The sequence below is a fragment of the Haemaphysalis longicornis genome, unplaced genomic scaffold, assembly GCF_048455015.1.
Source record: "Haemaphysalis longicornis isolate Haplotype H1 unplaced genomic scaffold, Haemaphysalis longicornis Haplotype H1 scaffold_2, whole genome shotgun sequence".
In the NCBI taxonomy this organism is placed as follows: domain Eukaryota; kingdom Metazoa; phylum Arthropoda; class Arachnida; order Ixodida; family Ixodidae; genus Haemaphysalis; species Haemaphysalis longicornis.
In genome coordinates this window covers 8,412,999-8,429,369 of record NW_027526295.1, presented here as the reverse complement: position 1 = coordinate 8,429,369, position 16,371 = coordinate 8,412,999, and the positions used below count along the sequence as shown (strand labels likewise).

The 16,371-nt window shown below is 49.3% G+C and overlaps 1 protein-coding gene across 2 annotated transcripts in view; it reads left to right on the top strand.

The window, feature by feature from the left end:
- The window catches only part of LOC144168727 (DNA excision repair protein ERCC-6-like), a 106,497-nt gene that overhangs the window by 21,806 nt on the left and 68,320 nt on the right, over positions 1–16,371 (top strand). For both annotated transcript variants that reach the window (XM_077697673.1, XM_077697672.1), the window contains exons 8-10: positions 1,895–2,047; positions 3,900–4,038; positions 13,718–13,882. In XM_077697673.1, coding sequence (XP_077553799.1) covers positions 1,895–2,047; positions 3,900–4,038; positions 13,718–13,882 — 457 coding nt within the window. The remainder of the gene's footprint in view (positions 1–1,894; positions 2,048–3,899; positions 4,039–13,717; positions 13,883–16,371) is intronic.

Sequence of the window (16,371 nt, the reverse complement as noted above, 5' to 3'; positions counted from 1 at the left end):
ATATTGGTTAGGCACACATTGCAGTGACATAAAATGCAGATTATTCCACGCGCTTTCCAACGAAACCAGTTTTAATAAGGTTTTCCTAAATAATGATTGCGAAAAAAATTATCGAATTCGAAATTTTTGTCCACGCGTTGAAGAAAATAAGAAAAAGGAAGTTGTGTAGAATAAACGACCAGTAGTAGAAAAAATTTAGAATATGCATTTTGTAGGTAGACATTTAGAAAACCTGTCATAGAAAAAAAAATTGAGTTGCGCAGTACAATTTGTCAGATATAAAAGAAAATGTTAGCCCGCGTGGTGCCCGTGCAATGTGGTGAAGCCCAACCACTATTTCAAATTTTGCTATTTTGGATAGTTCTCTAGAAGAAATCTGGTGGTTTGACATTATTAAAGGCCTAAAGTAGCCTCCACGTGATGTAAAAACACCTTGACAATGATTATGACCGGCACAATATTGAAGGCAAGCAAGCGATGTGAAAAAAATCCACTTGGAGTTGAGAACCAAACTCTTTGGTGGATGCTTGTTGACGTTCTGATGATCACTTATCAGCCAGAACTTTTATTTGCGGTTTATTATCATGTTCTGACTCACTATGGTAGCCCTGCTTGCAGGAATAAGGTACGATGCGCTAGAATCGTGCCCCCCAAACTTTCACCAAGGCGCCGTCGGGCTGTGAAGCGAGTTTAGCTCTACGAGCCTACTACATTGCAGCGCCACCTAACCATCTTGAAAAGAAACAAATACAAGGCTGTTGGAGACTTCGTCAGAATAGACAGTACTACTAAGAAGCGACACTAGACCTCTGTAAATACCCTCGTATGAAACCGAAACTGGCCGGTGAACAGCTGGCGGTTTTTAAGGCCAATTGGAAGTGTTCTCCTCGTCTGAACTGATACCCGACGACTTGGTGTTATCGTTTGACTTTCAGCGGAAGCTCTTATCGCAGAAGCAAGGCGTAGATAAAGTGGAAGCGCGAGCGGCATGCTTGTTTTGAGGAGCAGTAGCGGGCAACGGAGGCGCCATGGCGAATGAGCTTGTAGTTGGGTTACTGCGTAGTAGCGCCAAATATGAATTTCGCAATGCAAAACCGAAACCGAAACTGCTGGAAACTGGTTGAAAATGACAGGCACACTTGCTAGACATGCGGTGGACCATCAGAAATAAGCTTTGGGAGAATAAAGCTGCCCTTTGCCCGAACCAGAGATCATTAGTGAATAGCTGGGGCCATTTTCAAGTAATTATCACCTCTCGACGCTGTCGGATTACAAAGCTGACCGCATTATTGGTATTTGACTTGCCAGGAGCCTTTTGACAAAAAAATATTATGGTAGTGCAGCTTAACCACGATCTGCATCCTTTTTTCTCAAGTGCAGCAGCCACGCCCCCTTCCTCAAAAATACACGCACCTCAGCTCCCAAAAAATGCCGTTAAAAATCTCAATGTCGCCAGAGCGGGAAAATTTAAACTGATTCTAAAAGGGCAGTGCCTAGACTAACCACTGGCCGCATTAGGTGTACGAGAAACAACTACAACATGTTGAAATAGGCAATATAAATCATCGATCACCGGTGATCGATTTGAATAGGTGTGGTAACGAAAGAGTTAAAATGCTATTTACAGTAAAATATGGTGCCTTAGGATGAGGAAATTTGCCGACTGATAGAAAAATAGCCGTGGATACCACAAATGCCATTTTCCAGAAAAGGATTTTTTGACTGTTTTGTGGCCCCAAAGGCGTGTCGGTATATCGTGTTGGGTCCTGGTTGAGGCAGGTTATGAAGCCAACTGGGCTGAGCTGCTTTGCGCTGGGGCCCGGACTGGTGAGGGCGGGAAAGGGAACGTGCTGCCCTGTGGTCATTCCCTTGCACACGCCCCACCCCTGCGCAGGTACCAGCAGACGGGCGTGCGGTGGCTGTGGGAGCTGCATCGGCAGAACTGCGGGGGCATCGTGGGCGACGAGATGGGCCTGGGCAAGACCGTGCAGACCATCGCCTTCCTGGCCGGCCTGCGGCACAGCCGCCTGCGCACCCTGGGCGACAGGTGCGCGCAAACCACAGCCCCTTGCTCACTGTTCGCTGACTCTTAAAAATGCCTCAGTGGCAAACGCGGTGAGTGAGGTGAGAGGGCGCTGCGTCAACTGGGGGGCTGTTTTTTGCGCGTTTTTTTACCTCCGTGGCAGCGCACAGTTGTAAGGGAAAACTGGCCCGGATGGCAGACTAGCCATAGTGTTCGGGTCCAGTTGTGGCTCAACTGAGCCAAGTGCCGTGACAATTGGCGTACCAGTTCGCAAAGGTTGAGCAAGTCGGCGAAGCAGTCAAGCAGCAGGCACAAATTGTTTGGCAGGGGAATAAAAGGTGTGTGGTTCGACGCCGTCCCAGTCCAGCGTGGAGGAGCAGTGCCGACCGTGGGATGGAGTGCCTCTGGCTCTGTTGAGCTGCTGTTGGTGTCCGCTGTGAGAGAATGCGTCCCTTTAGCAGCCAATGACACAGCTTCCACTCAAAATGGGCGCACAGTGGGCCTGCGCAGACAGCCGTCTGGCAGCCGTCGCTGCCACTTCAAAGCAGATAGGCCTTGCGGCTTTCGGCGCCGGTGTTGTCTGGCCCATGTCTAGCCCTTTCCACCTTCTCTCCCGACGGCGGAACAGGTATTTGTTTGTTTGAAGCAGACGGTCGAACGGCCGCCGCACGGCGTTGTTCGCCACCTCTACGGATTCTGCACTCGTTTTTCACCGTATGGAGGTCGACCTTTATGATGCTCGGAGCAGTCTTATTCACTGTCTTATTGCGTTCTTATTTCGGGTCTTATTCGCTGTCTTGGAAGTTTCTGAAAGGCGTCTTATACCCTAGGGAACGTAAGACCCCAAATAAGGCTGCCAATAAGATTAGACTGCGAATAAGGTGGTCTTATTGAGCTTCGAGCAAGCGGGCCGAGGTTTTCTTTTTTCTTTTTTTTCTAGAACTGTCCCTCTTGTCAATGAAAATAAGCACCAGTTTGACTGCTGCTAGCTGTTGATTTCCGGGAGTTGGTTGAACAAGAGGACTCGGTTAAACCCCATAGTGTACAGAGCACCAGTGCTGCCCAGTAACATGAATAACGACCTCAAAGTGCAGTTGAAAGCAAATCTTGAGGCTAAATAGTGTCCACATTTGTGCAAACTTTGGGAAATGGGCGATTATAGGCATTTAGGCAGAAGCTCTAAAATTAGCATTTATAGGCAGTATAAAAAAGCCACCCAAACCCTTCCTAACCTCTAATTCTTGGTCGTATATCAAAATGGCACAATAGGAGCGCTAGGAACAAATTGGGCATTTGCCTAATAACCAGTCTCTAGACATGACTTCCTGTGTGTTCGCACTTGGAAGAACATTGGAATGGTTTGGAATGCTTTCCACGTTTTCGATTGGTGCTGCGTGACTGGAAGTTGTATCGAGTATTGCACTTGGCCGAATATCAGTCTCTGATTGATTGATTGTAGGGTTTAACGCGCCGACGCAACGCAGGCGATGAGCCGCAGCGTAGTGGGGGGCTCTGGATCAATTTTGACCTCCTGGGGATCTTTAACGGGCACCGATATCTCGTACACAGGGGTGTTTTTGCTTTTCGCCTCCATCAGAAAAGTGGCCGCCACGGCCAGCAGTCCTTGTGCTCAGCAGTGCAACGCCTTAGCCACTGAGCCAACGCGGTGGGTTAACGTCAGTCTCCCTGTGCGAAAGGGATTGTAGACAGACTTGACTTGGCACCAGCTGCTCCTTCCTCGCTGCACTTGTGATTCGTGACCACTTCTTGAGCGGAGACTCGCTCCATTTGTGTCGCTCTCATTCTCTTGTGAACGGCAGCTGAAACGTCTTTGCTTGTTGCTCAGTGACAGAAAACTCCCCCTGTATGTCGACAGCTTCCGCGGCCTGGGGCCCGTGCTGCTGGTGTGCCCGGCGACGGTGCTGCACCAGTGGGTGCGGGAGTTCCACCGGTGGTGCCCCCCCCTCCGGGTGGCCGTCCTGCACGAGTCGGGCTCCTTCGCCGGCAAGAACAGGGTGGGCACTCCTCCCTCCCTCCCGCCCCCCTGCGCTCCTCCTGCATTAAGCATGGCTGCGTCGAGCGTGGCCGCTGCCGAAGGCCTCGAGTGCATTGCGGCACTGCAGTGCCACCTCGGATGCATTGTGCTGATTTGTGATGTTCGGTTGGTACAGTTAAACCTCGATGTGACGAACCACGGAATTTTTTGCAACTTCAAGTGTATGCACACCATGTACTCTCACCCTCTGTGTCACAAAGTCCCGTTTACCGAAATTTCAGTGTAATGAAGTTTCATGGAGAACTGGGCATGGAATTTTAGTTGTAGAAGTATACCGTATTTTCTCGCATATAACCCGCACCAAAAATTGAAAAAATTTGTTCGAAAAGTGGGGGTGCGGGTTATCTGCGAATATTCTGGGACAGAGGTCGGCTTCACGGCAATGCACGGCCTGCAATGCAGTCCGCATCCCCATCGTCATCGTCTGGTGCAAAGCCAATAAGAAGCCAACACAGGCCATAGACAGATCCCCTCCATAGCGTGTTTATTCGGACTTTTCGCATGCTTTGTTTGCTTTGGTCAACAGCGTCTGTTGCTGTGATTTGCGTGCGCCTTGTTGCGAAGTTGTTGGGCCCCCAAGTCAGGCGCGGCTGGTTTGCACCGTTGGTCAGCCTTGTCTGGTGAGGTACCATGAGTGGGTCTCGGCGGCAATCTTTCACCGCGAAGGAGAAACTGAAGATCGTAGCTGCTGCGGAGGAAATCGGCAACAGAGCTGCTGCGAGAAAGCACGACGTCGACGAGTCCTGCATTCGTGACTGGCGAAAGAAAAAGGCCTCTCTCGAAAGTGCACACAAGGAGAAGCGAGCATTTCGCGGCCCGAAGCCTGGCGCGTACCCCCTTCTTGAGGCGCAGCTTGTCAAATTCATTGAGGAGCGGAGGAGTCGTGGCCACGCTGTGTCGACGGAGATGGCGCAGATGGAAGCTCTGAGGTTGGCCCGGGAGATGAACATCCCACGCGAGTTTTGTGCGAGCCGTGGATGGCTCCAGCGATTCATGGCCAGGCACGGATTTTCGATGCGGCGGCGAACGACCATGTGCCAGCGGCTTCCCAACGCCTACGAGGAGAAGCTGTTGAACTATCAGCGTTACGTGATCGGGCTCAGGAAGGAGCACAACTACCGTACTTATTCGAATCTAAGCCGATAGTTTTTTTGAAATACTGATATATCAAACTCCAGGGTCGGCTTGGATTCGAGGATTTTGAAATACGCGCCAATTTCCAAGTGAAGTGGTGCACAGCTAGCGCCACCCAGAAAAGAAAGTATTGTAGCCATTACCAGACGAGCCAGTAGCCATTAAGGGCCATAGGCCGCCATTTTGAATTGTGCAGATAGTGGCCTGCGTGCGGTGTAGCGTTTGGTTTTGACAGCGCAAAAAGAAGCGGTGCCATTATAGCGATTATAGTGCCGCTTTTAAAAGAAAGGCTGTTTTAGCTGCGGAGTTGTCGTTGAACGTTCAAGCCGGGCGGGACTTCGGCGTGGATGAAAAAAATGTCCGTCGTTGGAGGACGCAACGGGAGAGGATATTTGCGTGCGCCGCAACGAGGTTGCCATCACCGGACCACGAGAATGCCGTCACCATGAAATGGAGATGGCATTGGCTGACTTCGTTCAGACGCAGCGAGCAGCTGCCCTTCCAGTAACGACGGAAGTGCTCCAGGCAAAAGCAAGGGGGGAGCTTTTAAGGGAACGAGGCTTATCGCGGGCACACCTCAAAGCCAGTCGGGGCTGGCTACAGAAATTCATGAAGCACTTCGGCTTTAGCCTCCGTTGTCGAACCTTAATCGCCCAGAAGTTGCCCGGTGATTTTGAAGAGAAACTAATGGAGTTCCAGCACCGCACCTTCATGTTCAATAAACGTGTTTTCTTTTTGTGAACGCTGACCTCGCCTTTTTGTTCGGCCTACATTCGAGGTAAGTTTTTTTTTTTTTTTCGCGCCATCTGACTTTCGGGGGTCGGCTTAGAATTGGGGCCGGCCTAGATTCGAATAAATACGGTACTTGCTGTCCCAGGTGGGAAATGCCGATCAAACGCCCGTCTACTTCGAGATGCCCATGGACACCACTCTGCAGAAAAAGGGCTCGAAATCTGTAAGCGTGCTGACGGGCGGAAACACCAAACTACGCTGTACAGTAATGTTGTGCGCTTTGGCGGACGGCACAAAACTCCGCCCGTATGTAATCTTCAAGCGCAAAACGCTACCCACTACTCCACTGCCACCAGGGATTGTTGTACGGGCGGAAGACAATGGGTGGATGAACAGTGACCTCGTCGTTGACTGGCTTCGCACGGTCTGGGAAAAAAGGCCAGGCGCCATGTTGGCACGGCGGTCCATGCTGGTGCTGGACTCGTTCCGAGGCCACTGCACTGACGCAGTGAAAGCGCGCCTCGCTGACAACCGCACGGACCTCGTGATCATACCCGGTGGCATGACTTCCATGCTCCAGCCACTGGACGTGTGCCTAAATAAACCGTTCAAGGCCCACGTGAAGCGGCTGTATGCTGAGTGGATGGCCGACGGCCTTTACGCCCTCACACCGACGGGACGCGTGCGGAGGCCAGACATTGCGCTGCTGTGCCAGTGGATCGTGGATGCGTGGGGGGCGATTCCGGCCGACATGGTGCGCAAAAGTTTCAAGAAGTGCGCCATCAGCAATTGCTTAGATGGCATCGAAGACGACTGGCAGCAGCCTCGGATGGCAGCAGCGACAGTGGCGAGTCTGGCGATGATTGAGTGAAACGGAATCGGCGCTGACAACGTTGCGGCGATCGTTTCGAAATAAAGTTCTCCTGTAAACGAGATTGTGACTGTGCAATTGTGACTTCCTAAACGAGTTTTTTTTTTCAGGTAAGCATGCGGGTTATACGCGAGGATTTTTTTTCTTTTTTTTTTTGGGAGTTCAAAGTTAGGGGTGCGGGTTATACGCGAGAAAATACGGTATCTTGGGAGACGCAAGTGCCAAAACGGGGTCTCAATAAAATGCGAATGGTGACACGGGCCGTCCAATGCCGCGGATGCAGCGAGCCACAGAGTCTGTGAGGGAGCTCCTTGCCTACAAACTGCGTATGGTGCCACCGCTTTACCCTTCGTCTGGGTTCGCTCACGCTTGTTGGGTTCCATCGTTCCAGCACGCATTTGCGAATATTTGTGAGCCTTGCACGCGCATTTTTTTCACGCCCGCATACGTGATTGCACAGCGGCGGCGGCGGCTCTCCTGCCTCAGTCAGAAAGCAACTCGCATTTCACACAACAGTGCGAGGAGCCTGACCAGTATTGCCAATGAAGAGGCACCACCCTATGGCAGGAGCTTCAAAGCGCTCGGGGATGCCGGCTGTCTCCGCCAGAGACAATTAGGCTCACCACCGTGCAGGATATTTATTTATTTATTCAGGTTACCCCTAAAGGCCCTCTAGAAGAGGGTATTATATGGGGGGGTGGGGGTAGGGCAGTACAACATGGTGTGAAAACAGCAACAAATGAAAAAGCAGTACTACAAGATACAATGCAACCTGACAACCGCAACAAAATGCAAAACATGAATACGGGCAGCAATTGCATGGCGTTATAGAATAGTTAAAAAGAGAAACAAAAACAAAACAACAAAAGCAAAAAAAATTGAGTTAGTCACCGCAGTGCGCATGAGCTCTAAAAACTTAGCTGAGTCTTTCAATGTCAATGTCAATGTCTTTCTGTGTCAATGTCTGTGGAAATGTGGCAATGTCTTTCTCGGTGGCAAGAAACTGAGGTGGCAAGAAACTTAGCTGAGTCTTTCTCGCTGGCAAGAAACATTTAACGACATAAGCCAAGTTGAACACCAATGATTAATTTTGGGTCAGATTGCAGAGCTAAGCGGTCAGAATCAGAAGAAATGTTACGGTATATTATGCAGTCATCCGCAAAAAGTCGAACGTGTGAAGATAAAAAATTCGGTAGATCATTAATATAAACCAGGAAGAGTAGAGGACCAAGAACACTTCCTTGGGGTACACCAGATGTTACCGGTAAAGAGGAAGAACAAGCATTCATAGCAAAGGTGAATTGAGACCTAGAGGAAAGAAAAGCTTTGATCCATGCAAGAACGTTAGGGTGAATGTTAAGTTGTTCTAGTTTTAGTAGTAATCTGTGGTGAGGAACGCGGTCAAAAGCTTTAGCGAAATCTAAGAAAATTGCGTCGACCTGGCAGCTAGCATCCATAGATTTGTGAAGATCATGAAGAAAACCGGCAAGTTGGGTGTCACATGAAAATCCCTTGCGAAAACCGTGCTGAAAATTGAAAATGATACTGTGACGTTCCAAATAGTTCATGACTTGAGCGTGTATGATATGCTCCATGAGTTTGCAAATGGTACTAGTTAAGGAAATGGGCCTGTAATTTAGCGGTGAGGAACGGTCACCCGATTTGAAGAGGGGGAAGACTTTAGCTGTTAGCCAATCTTGAGGTAGAGTTCCGGTAGACAAAGACTGTGAAAACAGAGCACATAAGAAGGGGGTGATGCTGAATGATATAGATTTGAGAATTTTATTATTGAAGCCAATATCATCTGAGGTGGAAGAAATTTTTAGTTTCTGTAAAAGGGACAGAATACCTGCCTAACTGATGACAATTTCCGGCATGACTGTAGTGTCAAAGCTATGCAATATGGGTGCGGATGAAATGTCTTCTCTGGTAAAAACTGAGGAAAACGCCTGGTTTAAGACCTCTGCGCATAGAGATGTGGGAACTGACGCGCCATGGTTATTGCTTAGGACTATATCAGGATAACATTTGGGGTTAACAACACGCCAGAATCTGCGTGGATTATTTGCAAATATAGATGATAAATGATTGTTAAGGAAATGGCGGCAGGTAGATTTTAAGAGCGACTGATATTCTTTATGGGATTTTTTGTATTTCGTCCAAGAGGTAGAGGTATCTGTTTGGACAACCTGTTTATATAAGTGCTTTTTTTTGTTGTTCAACCGTCGGAGCTGCTGAGTAAATCAAGAAACCGTGCTTCGGTTTCTCACGGTGAGAACAGGTATAAATTTATTGATAAGACCATTAAGTTAATTCTTTAACAGCAACCAGTTTTCTTGAATGGTGCGCTGGAGGTGACCGGGTATGCATTTTTCGTAAAAGGCTGATAATTCATTATTGATGCCATCAAAGTTACCTCTGTTATAGCTCCTAATCGATTTGTTAGTTCGAATTTGATGGACGCTCTCGTAAGCGGCGCATATGATGTTTTACGGTGAAAGTTTTACCCACGTTATCCGCTTTTTCTCTTCATTGCCCCTCTCGTTTGCCCCTCGAGTGAAGTTTCAGCGAGCGGTTTAAAGCGGTCGCTGCAGGAGCTACCCGCATCGCGCGGGTGGTCTCCGCGGCTGTGTCAGCGCGCCTGGGGCTTGCGGGGCGCGTGTTTGCGGGGAAAAATCGCTCCATGCGGTTCACGCTGGTGCCCGTGTAGACGATTAAGCTCCGACAGAAACAGTGTGCCAGGTGCGTATGCGCGCCAGGTTTTTGTTTGCAGGAACTGCTTCACGCGGTGAAAACTTCATTATAACCATGAATTTCAACGCAGCGAAGTAAATTTTACCAACTTCGTTACAATGAGGTTTACAGTTGAACCCCTTTATAAGAGACACGTACCGGGGAGCAGTTTCTGTCTCTTATATGAGATGTCTCTTATAAGCAGGGTACCATGTTTTCACTTACTGATCAACCCCTATTTCAATGCAGGCACTATATGACTAAAATAAGCTCAAAAGAACACTAAAACATGTTGCAAAAGATTCATTCTAGGTAATTTATGTTTGGCCCCACGAATTTATGAAACGGTTCTGAATCTTTGTTTGCTTCATGACTGTATTTACACTGTTTTTTACAACCAATTCTACGAGCTTTTTTTCCATTCCTTGTTTGTGGAAGATGAATCGTAGATGTTGAGTTCACAGGCCTGATGAATAGCCAGAGCGCACAGCTTCTTCCACTGTGTGCTCAGGCTATTCATTACGCTTCCAGGATTGAACATCTGCGATGCTTCTTGATTTGGAGCTACGCGAGTGGGAGAGCCCGCATGTGCGATTGCGCTCCATCCAATGGATGGCAGTAAGCTTCAACCACTTCTGTAAGTTGCATTTCCATTGGCAGGGCTTCTCATCGTCATTTCATAGCTGACTGAACCACTGTGTGTTTGCTGAAGTTATAATAAATAGCAACTGCAGGCGTCTGTCGTCCACCTGTGTTTCCAGAATGAAAGCAACTGCAATTAGTGACCGGTGGCACTGCATCTGAAGTTAAAATGTCTGTTACAAGCGAGAATATTGGTTAAACTTCAAGGATGACTTGTCCCTTATAACTAGGCTTGTGCGAATATTCGGGCGCTTCGAATATTCGAACGAATATTACAGTATTCGAATTCGCTTCGACTCGAATTTAAAATTTCCGATATTTCGAAGTATTCGGGATAAACGAATATCAAAACTTCGTTCAAGTTTCGGTTTCGTTAGGCAAGCCGCAGTGCCATCGACATCAGTCCTACATCTTGACTACATGTGGAGCCAAGACAAGCTAAGCCACATTCAAAGCGTTGTCGCTTCGTCGCAGCCTTCGCGCATGTTCGGCAGGGTAGTCGAGACTCCTGTTTTCTTGATTCAAACAATGAAATTGTTCCCACTGCAACAATGGGAAAAATTTCGGCTCTCGCGAACGGGCCTGCGCGGCCCGGCGGATGATACAAACGAGCCGGCGAGGCGCCCGACTGACGAACGAGCGAGAGACGGTGACGTACGGGCTCTTTCTCTAGGAACGGCCGAGCTGTTGTTTTCTGTTCGCGAAAACGCGCCGCGGACTCCACAGGCGCGCTGACGCCGCCGCGAAACCACCCGCACGCTGCCGGCCGGCCGCGGCAACCAGGCGGCACCTTTGGTAGCGAAGTGGTGCGGGGCGCTCGAGCCACCGCTTCTAACCTCTACTTAAGATACCGCTCAAAGCACACACGAAGTTTCTTGTGCGGTAAACGAGCTAACAATGTGGGCGAAAATGGTGCTATAAAAAATCATCCGCGCCGCGAGTGAAAGCGCCTATGAAATATCTGCCGAGGTGCTAAGCCTAAACGTCTCCTGTGGAGCCAGCCAGCTGTCTCGAGCGCTTCGAAACTGCCGCCCTGAGGTGCACGCCTTCCCATTGGCGCCAGGCTCCTCCCACTGCCACGCGCGTCATTTTCTGACAGGGGCACAGGCGACCGCGAGCGCGGAATCGCCGAGGCGGGCGTTAAAATCGCGCGTGCAACACCGACGCGCATGAATCGCGTGCAAAAACGCTCCTGTAGTGAGCTTGGGCACCGCGAGTGAATAGACGAAAGTCCAGAAATTACCGCTCGGCGACATGGAGGTTAAGAACAAGCAGAAAAACGTCACGGATTTCTCCATGCGAAAGTAAGAAAAGAATTAAACGAAAACTTTTTTAAGTGCTCAATTTCTTGGCCTGTGTTGGTTCATACGAATTTCGGATGATACGAATATTTTTCGCGGTCCCGCGATATTCGTATCATCGAGATTTTACTGTAGAACGTTTTTACCGGAATGTCTCAGTGACACCTGACAGCTATTCGAATTCGCTTCGAAAGTATTCGACCACTAGGACTATTCGCTTCGAATTCGCTTCGAACTAAAATATCACTATTCGCACAAGCCTACTTATAACCAATCTTCTACATCCGATGTCTGTTATAAAAGAGGTCAATTTAATGAGAAAGATAGGGCAGCCAACCATGTGGGTGAATAGTGTCTCTTATACCCATTTGTCTCTTACATCCATGTCTCTTATAACGAGGTTCAACTGTACCTGTATTCCCACCTGTGCTATTGATTAAACTTCTACAGGGGATGCTGTTACATTTGGATATAGCAGACTAGTTTGAAAAGTCCATTGTGGGACTTCTTCAACAGACTTTTTAAGTGCAGGCCTATTCACTTGCAGTGTTTGTATTTCTAATTTACAATGGTGATCAAACAGAAACAATTTAAAACAAATAAAAATAAGTGTGCTTCAGTGAAAGGGAAATTTTTGCTTGCCAAAAGCTATCACTGTCAAGTGCATGAAGTCATTCACTTGCAATATGTGTAAGTGTGGTGTCGTGGCAGTCAGCTGATAGGATTTAAAATTTAACTGTTAGTGCAACAGGTCAGATGCTTATATGGGAAAGGTACCATAACCTAAAGAAGAATGCGTAAGCTTGCATACCGTATAGGCGGCTTAGCAACAAGACCTGTACTTGCACTTTGCTTATGTTCCTGGGAAGGCTATGGAAGTGGTAGGGGGGGTGGAAGAAGTGAAAGGGCAAGGTGGGTAGGGTGCCATGCAGCAGGAGCACAGCAAATGTAAAGAGACTCGTGCGTGTGATTGTGCGACATGTTTGACACGTCTCAGGGGGATGAAACCGCCGAAAAGTCTAGGTTTGTTGGCCTGCAGTACCGACTTGCGTCGGCTGGAACTGAGTCTTGAGAGATGACTCCTATTGTTTCTGTTGTGTTTTTAACGGTTGAAAAGTCCGTCCATGCGCTTGTTCTAGCAGACTTCACCTGTGATTCCATGGATGTAACAGTATTTAAATGGTTCATATTTCTTTTGGAGCAGGCTGAAATCATGGTCTACTGCAACGAGGCTATGCTGTACCACCAACAAACCGACAGGTGCTTCGGGCGCCTTTGAGTGACACACGAACAAAGTTTCCCGAGAAAACTGTGCAAGTAGTGGGGCCCCACACATGGAACCGGTGTGCGCTGGGCGCACTTTGCGATGTGCTCCAGCGTTCCGCAGAGTGCCGTTTGCTAGCCAGGTTTTACGTGTGGAGGGTAACGGATGGTGGGCGTTCAGTTGCGGCAACAGAGAGCAAAGTGCATAGATGCCCAGTGCGTTTGCTGACCGCATCTATTTCAGCCAACTTGCTGTCCAGCAAAACAGGGGAGCACAGGGTAGAGCACAGCACTATCCAATCTTTGTTGTGTGCTTCCCATTGCGGGCGAGTCACTGCATCTGCAAGGATCAGGGGCCCCGTGCTGTGCAGCAGCCGGGTCTGGGCTGCTCTGCCCTCTTCTTCTAGGTTAAAGGGGTTGCAAAGAGAAAATGCATTTGTCTTTGCTTAATTTTGTCTGCTTCATCGGCCTTTGAAGAACATAAATCCCAAATATTTTCACAATTCATTGCTTCTGGAATTTAGGAGGCGCCTCTGAAATTGTCCTTCTGAGGCGCATCGCAAGCTACCATACGCACGTCGTCGGTCGGCAGCGCAACTAGAGTGACGTCACGTCAAATAACATTCGAGAGTTCAACGCGTTCAACGTTCTTTGTGTTTACTGTTCTGTAAAGCTGCAAACCCGATATTTTAAAAATAATGCATCCTTTATTCGTTGCCAAAAAACAGTTTTCTATCCACGTGAGCTGTGTCGTGACCGCTTCAGTTGTCTGGCAACCATTGCAGCAGAACTCAGACCTACTGGCTGTTTGTACAGTTTGTAGCTAGTTTCCCTGCTAAATTTCACGTTCTTTTGCCAAATTCTTTTGCCAAATTGCCAGCTGGCCAATCTTGCGTGTCTGAGGCCCATGTCAAGGGTTATCTGCTCAAGCGTATGAAGAAACGCACCGCCCGTGTGTGCAGGAGAGCCTGGTGCAGCAGATGGTGAAGGATCGAGGGGTGCTGGTGACGTCGTACGCGTGCGTGGCTAAGCAGGCCCTGCACAAGCACGACTGGCACTACATCATCCTGGACGAGGGGCACAAGATCCGCAACCCTGACGCCCAGGTCACCCTGGCCTGCAAGCAGGTGCCGTAGTGTTTGTTCCAATCTAAGCCGAAATACTGATACTCCAGGGTCGGCTTGGATTCGAGGATTTCCGAGTGAAATTGAGGGAAGTGGCGCGCAGCTAGCGCCACCCAGAAAAGAAAGTATTGTAGCCATTACTAGACGACCCAGTAGCCACTTGAGGGGCCATCGCTGGGGCAACGCCTCCTAGAAGAACTATGCCTGGAACGTGAGCCGCGAACTCGCTGCCCTACCCTCTGATTTTGCTGTCCCCCTTCGGTACGAAGGCTCCTGTAAACACGCCGGCCCGTGGCCGCCGGGGGCAGAGCGGCCCGTTTCGCGAGGAGACGACAGCTTGCCGACCGCGCTTTGTCACCGCTCCTATATGCAGACGACAACACTTAAGCGGTTTCTTTATCGCTGTTGCGAGACAACAAATTGCTAAATAAAATGAATTCCACTTTCTTGAAACTCATTTTTTCACGTGAAACAAAGCTTCACACGAATAGCGATATAGTATCGTCTGCTTAGAGCACCAGCTTTGTGTTGGTTTGCGGGAGGTTTTTCGCCGCCTGTTGTTGCAGAGCTTGCAGAGCCAGTGTTCCATTTGATTTGAGCAGTAATGCGGGGCTGTTGTGTACCAGGCTGCTCATCGAGCTGCCGACGGGAGCAACAGGGAGCGTCATTTCTCGAAGTGCCAGCCGATATCTCCTTGCGAGAAAAGTGGCTGCATGCAATAATTACGAGACGCCTTTTCCAGCACTGCAATCAGGGACTGCTCGGTTGTATGTAGCCGGCACTTTCGTCAAACTGACTTCAAGAAAGACTTCACGAGGCGGCTTCTCAAGCCCGGTGCAGTGCCCCGTGTGTTCGGTGAACCGGCTGGGAACATTGCGGAAAATGTCGAGAGCACCGCAGTGGCCAGTGTGTCTGTGAGCCCGACTGTGCCAACCGTACCTGGCAAACTGGTTCCGTGCCTTCCACAACCGGAAAATACGCCACTGGCAACTGTGTTCGGTGAACTGGTGACGTCCGTTCCACAACTCGAAAGCACGACTCAAGGCACAGCGCGAAAGCATAAACGTACTCCCTCAGGCGTTTCTTTGGCACGCGGACAGCTAGGAGGCACAAACGATGGGCCAGCCAAGTCTCCGAGGCTGAACCATGAACACAGTGACGACGACAGCAACATTCAAGGCAGTGATCTCACAAACAATCTCGTCCAACTTCAGCAAGTGGAATTGGGTGCAACAGCCGAGGGTCCCGGTACGTTCAATGCGACACGAATGGGAGTGGTTTATGCTAAGCGTTCACTCAAGACACAGACACCATTCAAACTCTACCCCTCGACGTACTTTGTCCACTGCAAGCGATGGCGCGAGAGAGAGCGGGCACTCAAAACAAAAAACGAGAGACTGAGAAGGACAGTGGATTCGTATAAAGAAGAACTGCTGAAGCTGAAAGAAGCCACGCACGTTAGTGCATTTTTAGAAGCGACGTCCGATGCCGAAAAGGGCAATGCAAAGGCACTCCTGATCGTTGACCTGGTCAGGAACTACCAGAAGAAAAAACCACAGTGGTCAAAAACCACATTGAGACACAGCACCATACTGCGAAATTTATCCACGAAGGCACATGAGTACTTGCGCTCCGAAGACCTCCTGAAGTTGCCCTGCAACAAGACCATCCAGAAGTACATGGGCGCAGTTTCGGGAGAAGTTGGGTTCACTCAGCTAGTTGGTTGCTGCCTTGAAACAGAAATGCAGGCCCTTGGAATGCCACAATCAAAAGTTTGTTCGCTGACCATAGACGAAATGCGAATACGCCAGAAGTTGCAATAGTACCACAAACAACGGGACGCTTTCATTGGCAACGTCGACAAGCTGCAACACCTTGTCGAAAGCTCGCAGGATCAGTGCCTGGCAAACTCTGTCCTGTGTTTTTTGCTGTGCAGCCTCCACGGACGATACAAAATACCTGTGGGGTATTTTTTCACCAAGGGGTGCACAGGGGAGCAGCTAGCAGAGGTCACGCGCCACGTGATACAGATAACGTCGGAGATCGGCTTCGATGTCGTCCGCCTTGTCACGGACAATCGCAAGGTTAACGTGACAGCCATGGAAGTTCTGTGGGACGGAGCGCTGCACATATCCGCTCCGCACCCCGCGGATGCCACGAAGAACATCTTTTTGGCTTTTGATCAGAGCCACATCATCAAAAATGTAAGGTCCCAGTTCCTGGCAAAAGATGTTGGCAGAGAAAAAGAAATATCATCAGTATACCTAAACAAGATCTACAAAATGCAGAACTCAATAGTAAAGCCAATCAGGTTCCTCGCGAGAAAGCACCTGTACCCCTCAAGCATTGAGAAGATGAGCGTTAAGCTAGCCGTGCAGTTGCTGTCAGCCGCAGTAGTTGGAGCCTTGAAATATTTCAAAGAGCAGGCAGGGCACACTACAGATGTGGAATTCGCATCCGCAGGTCCTACTATCCACTTCCTGGAAGTGATG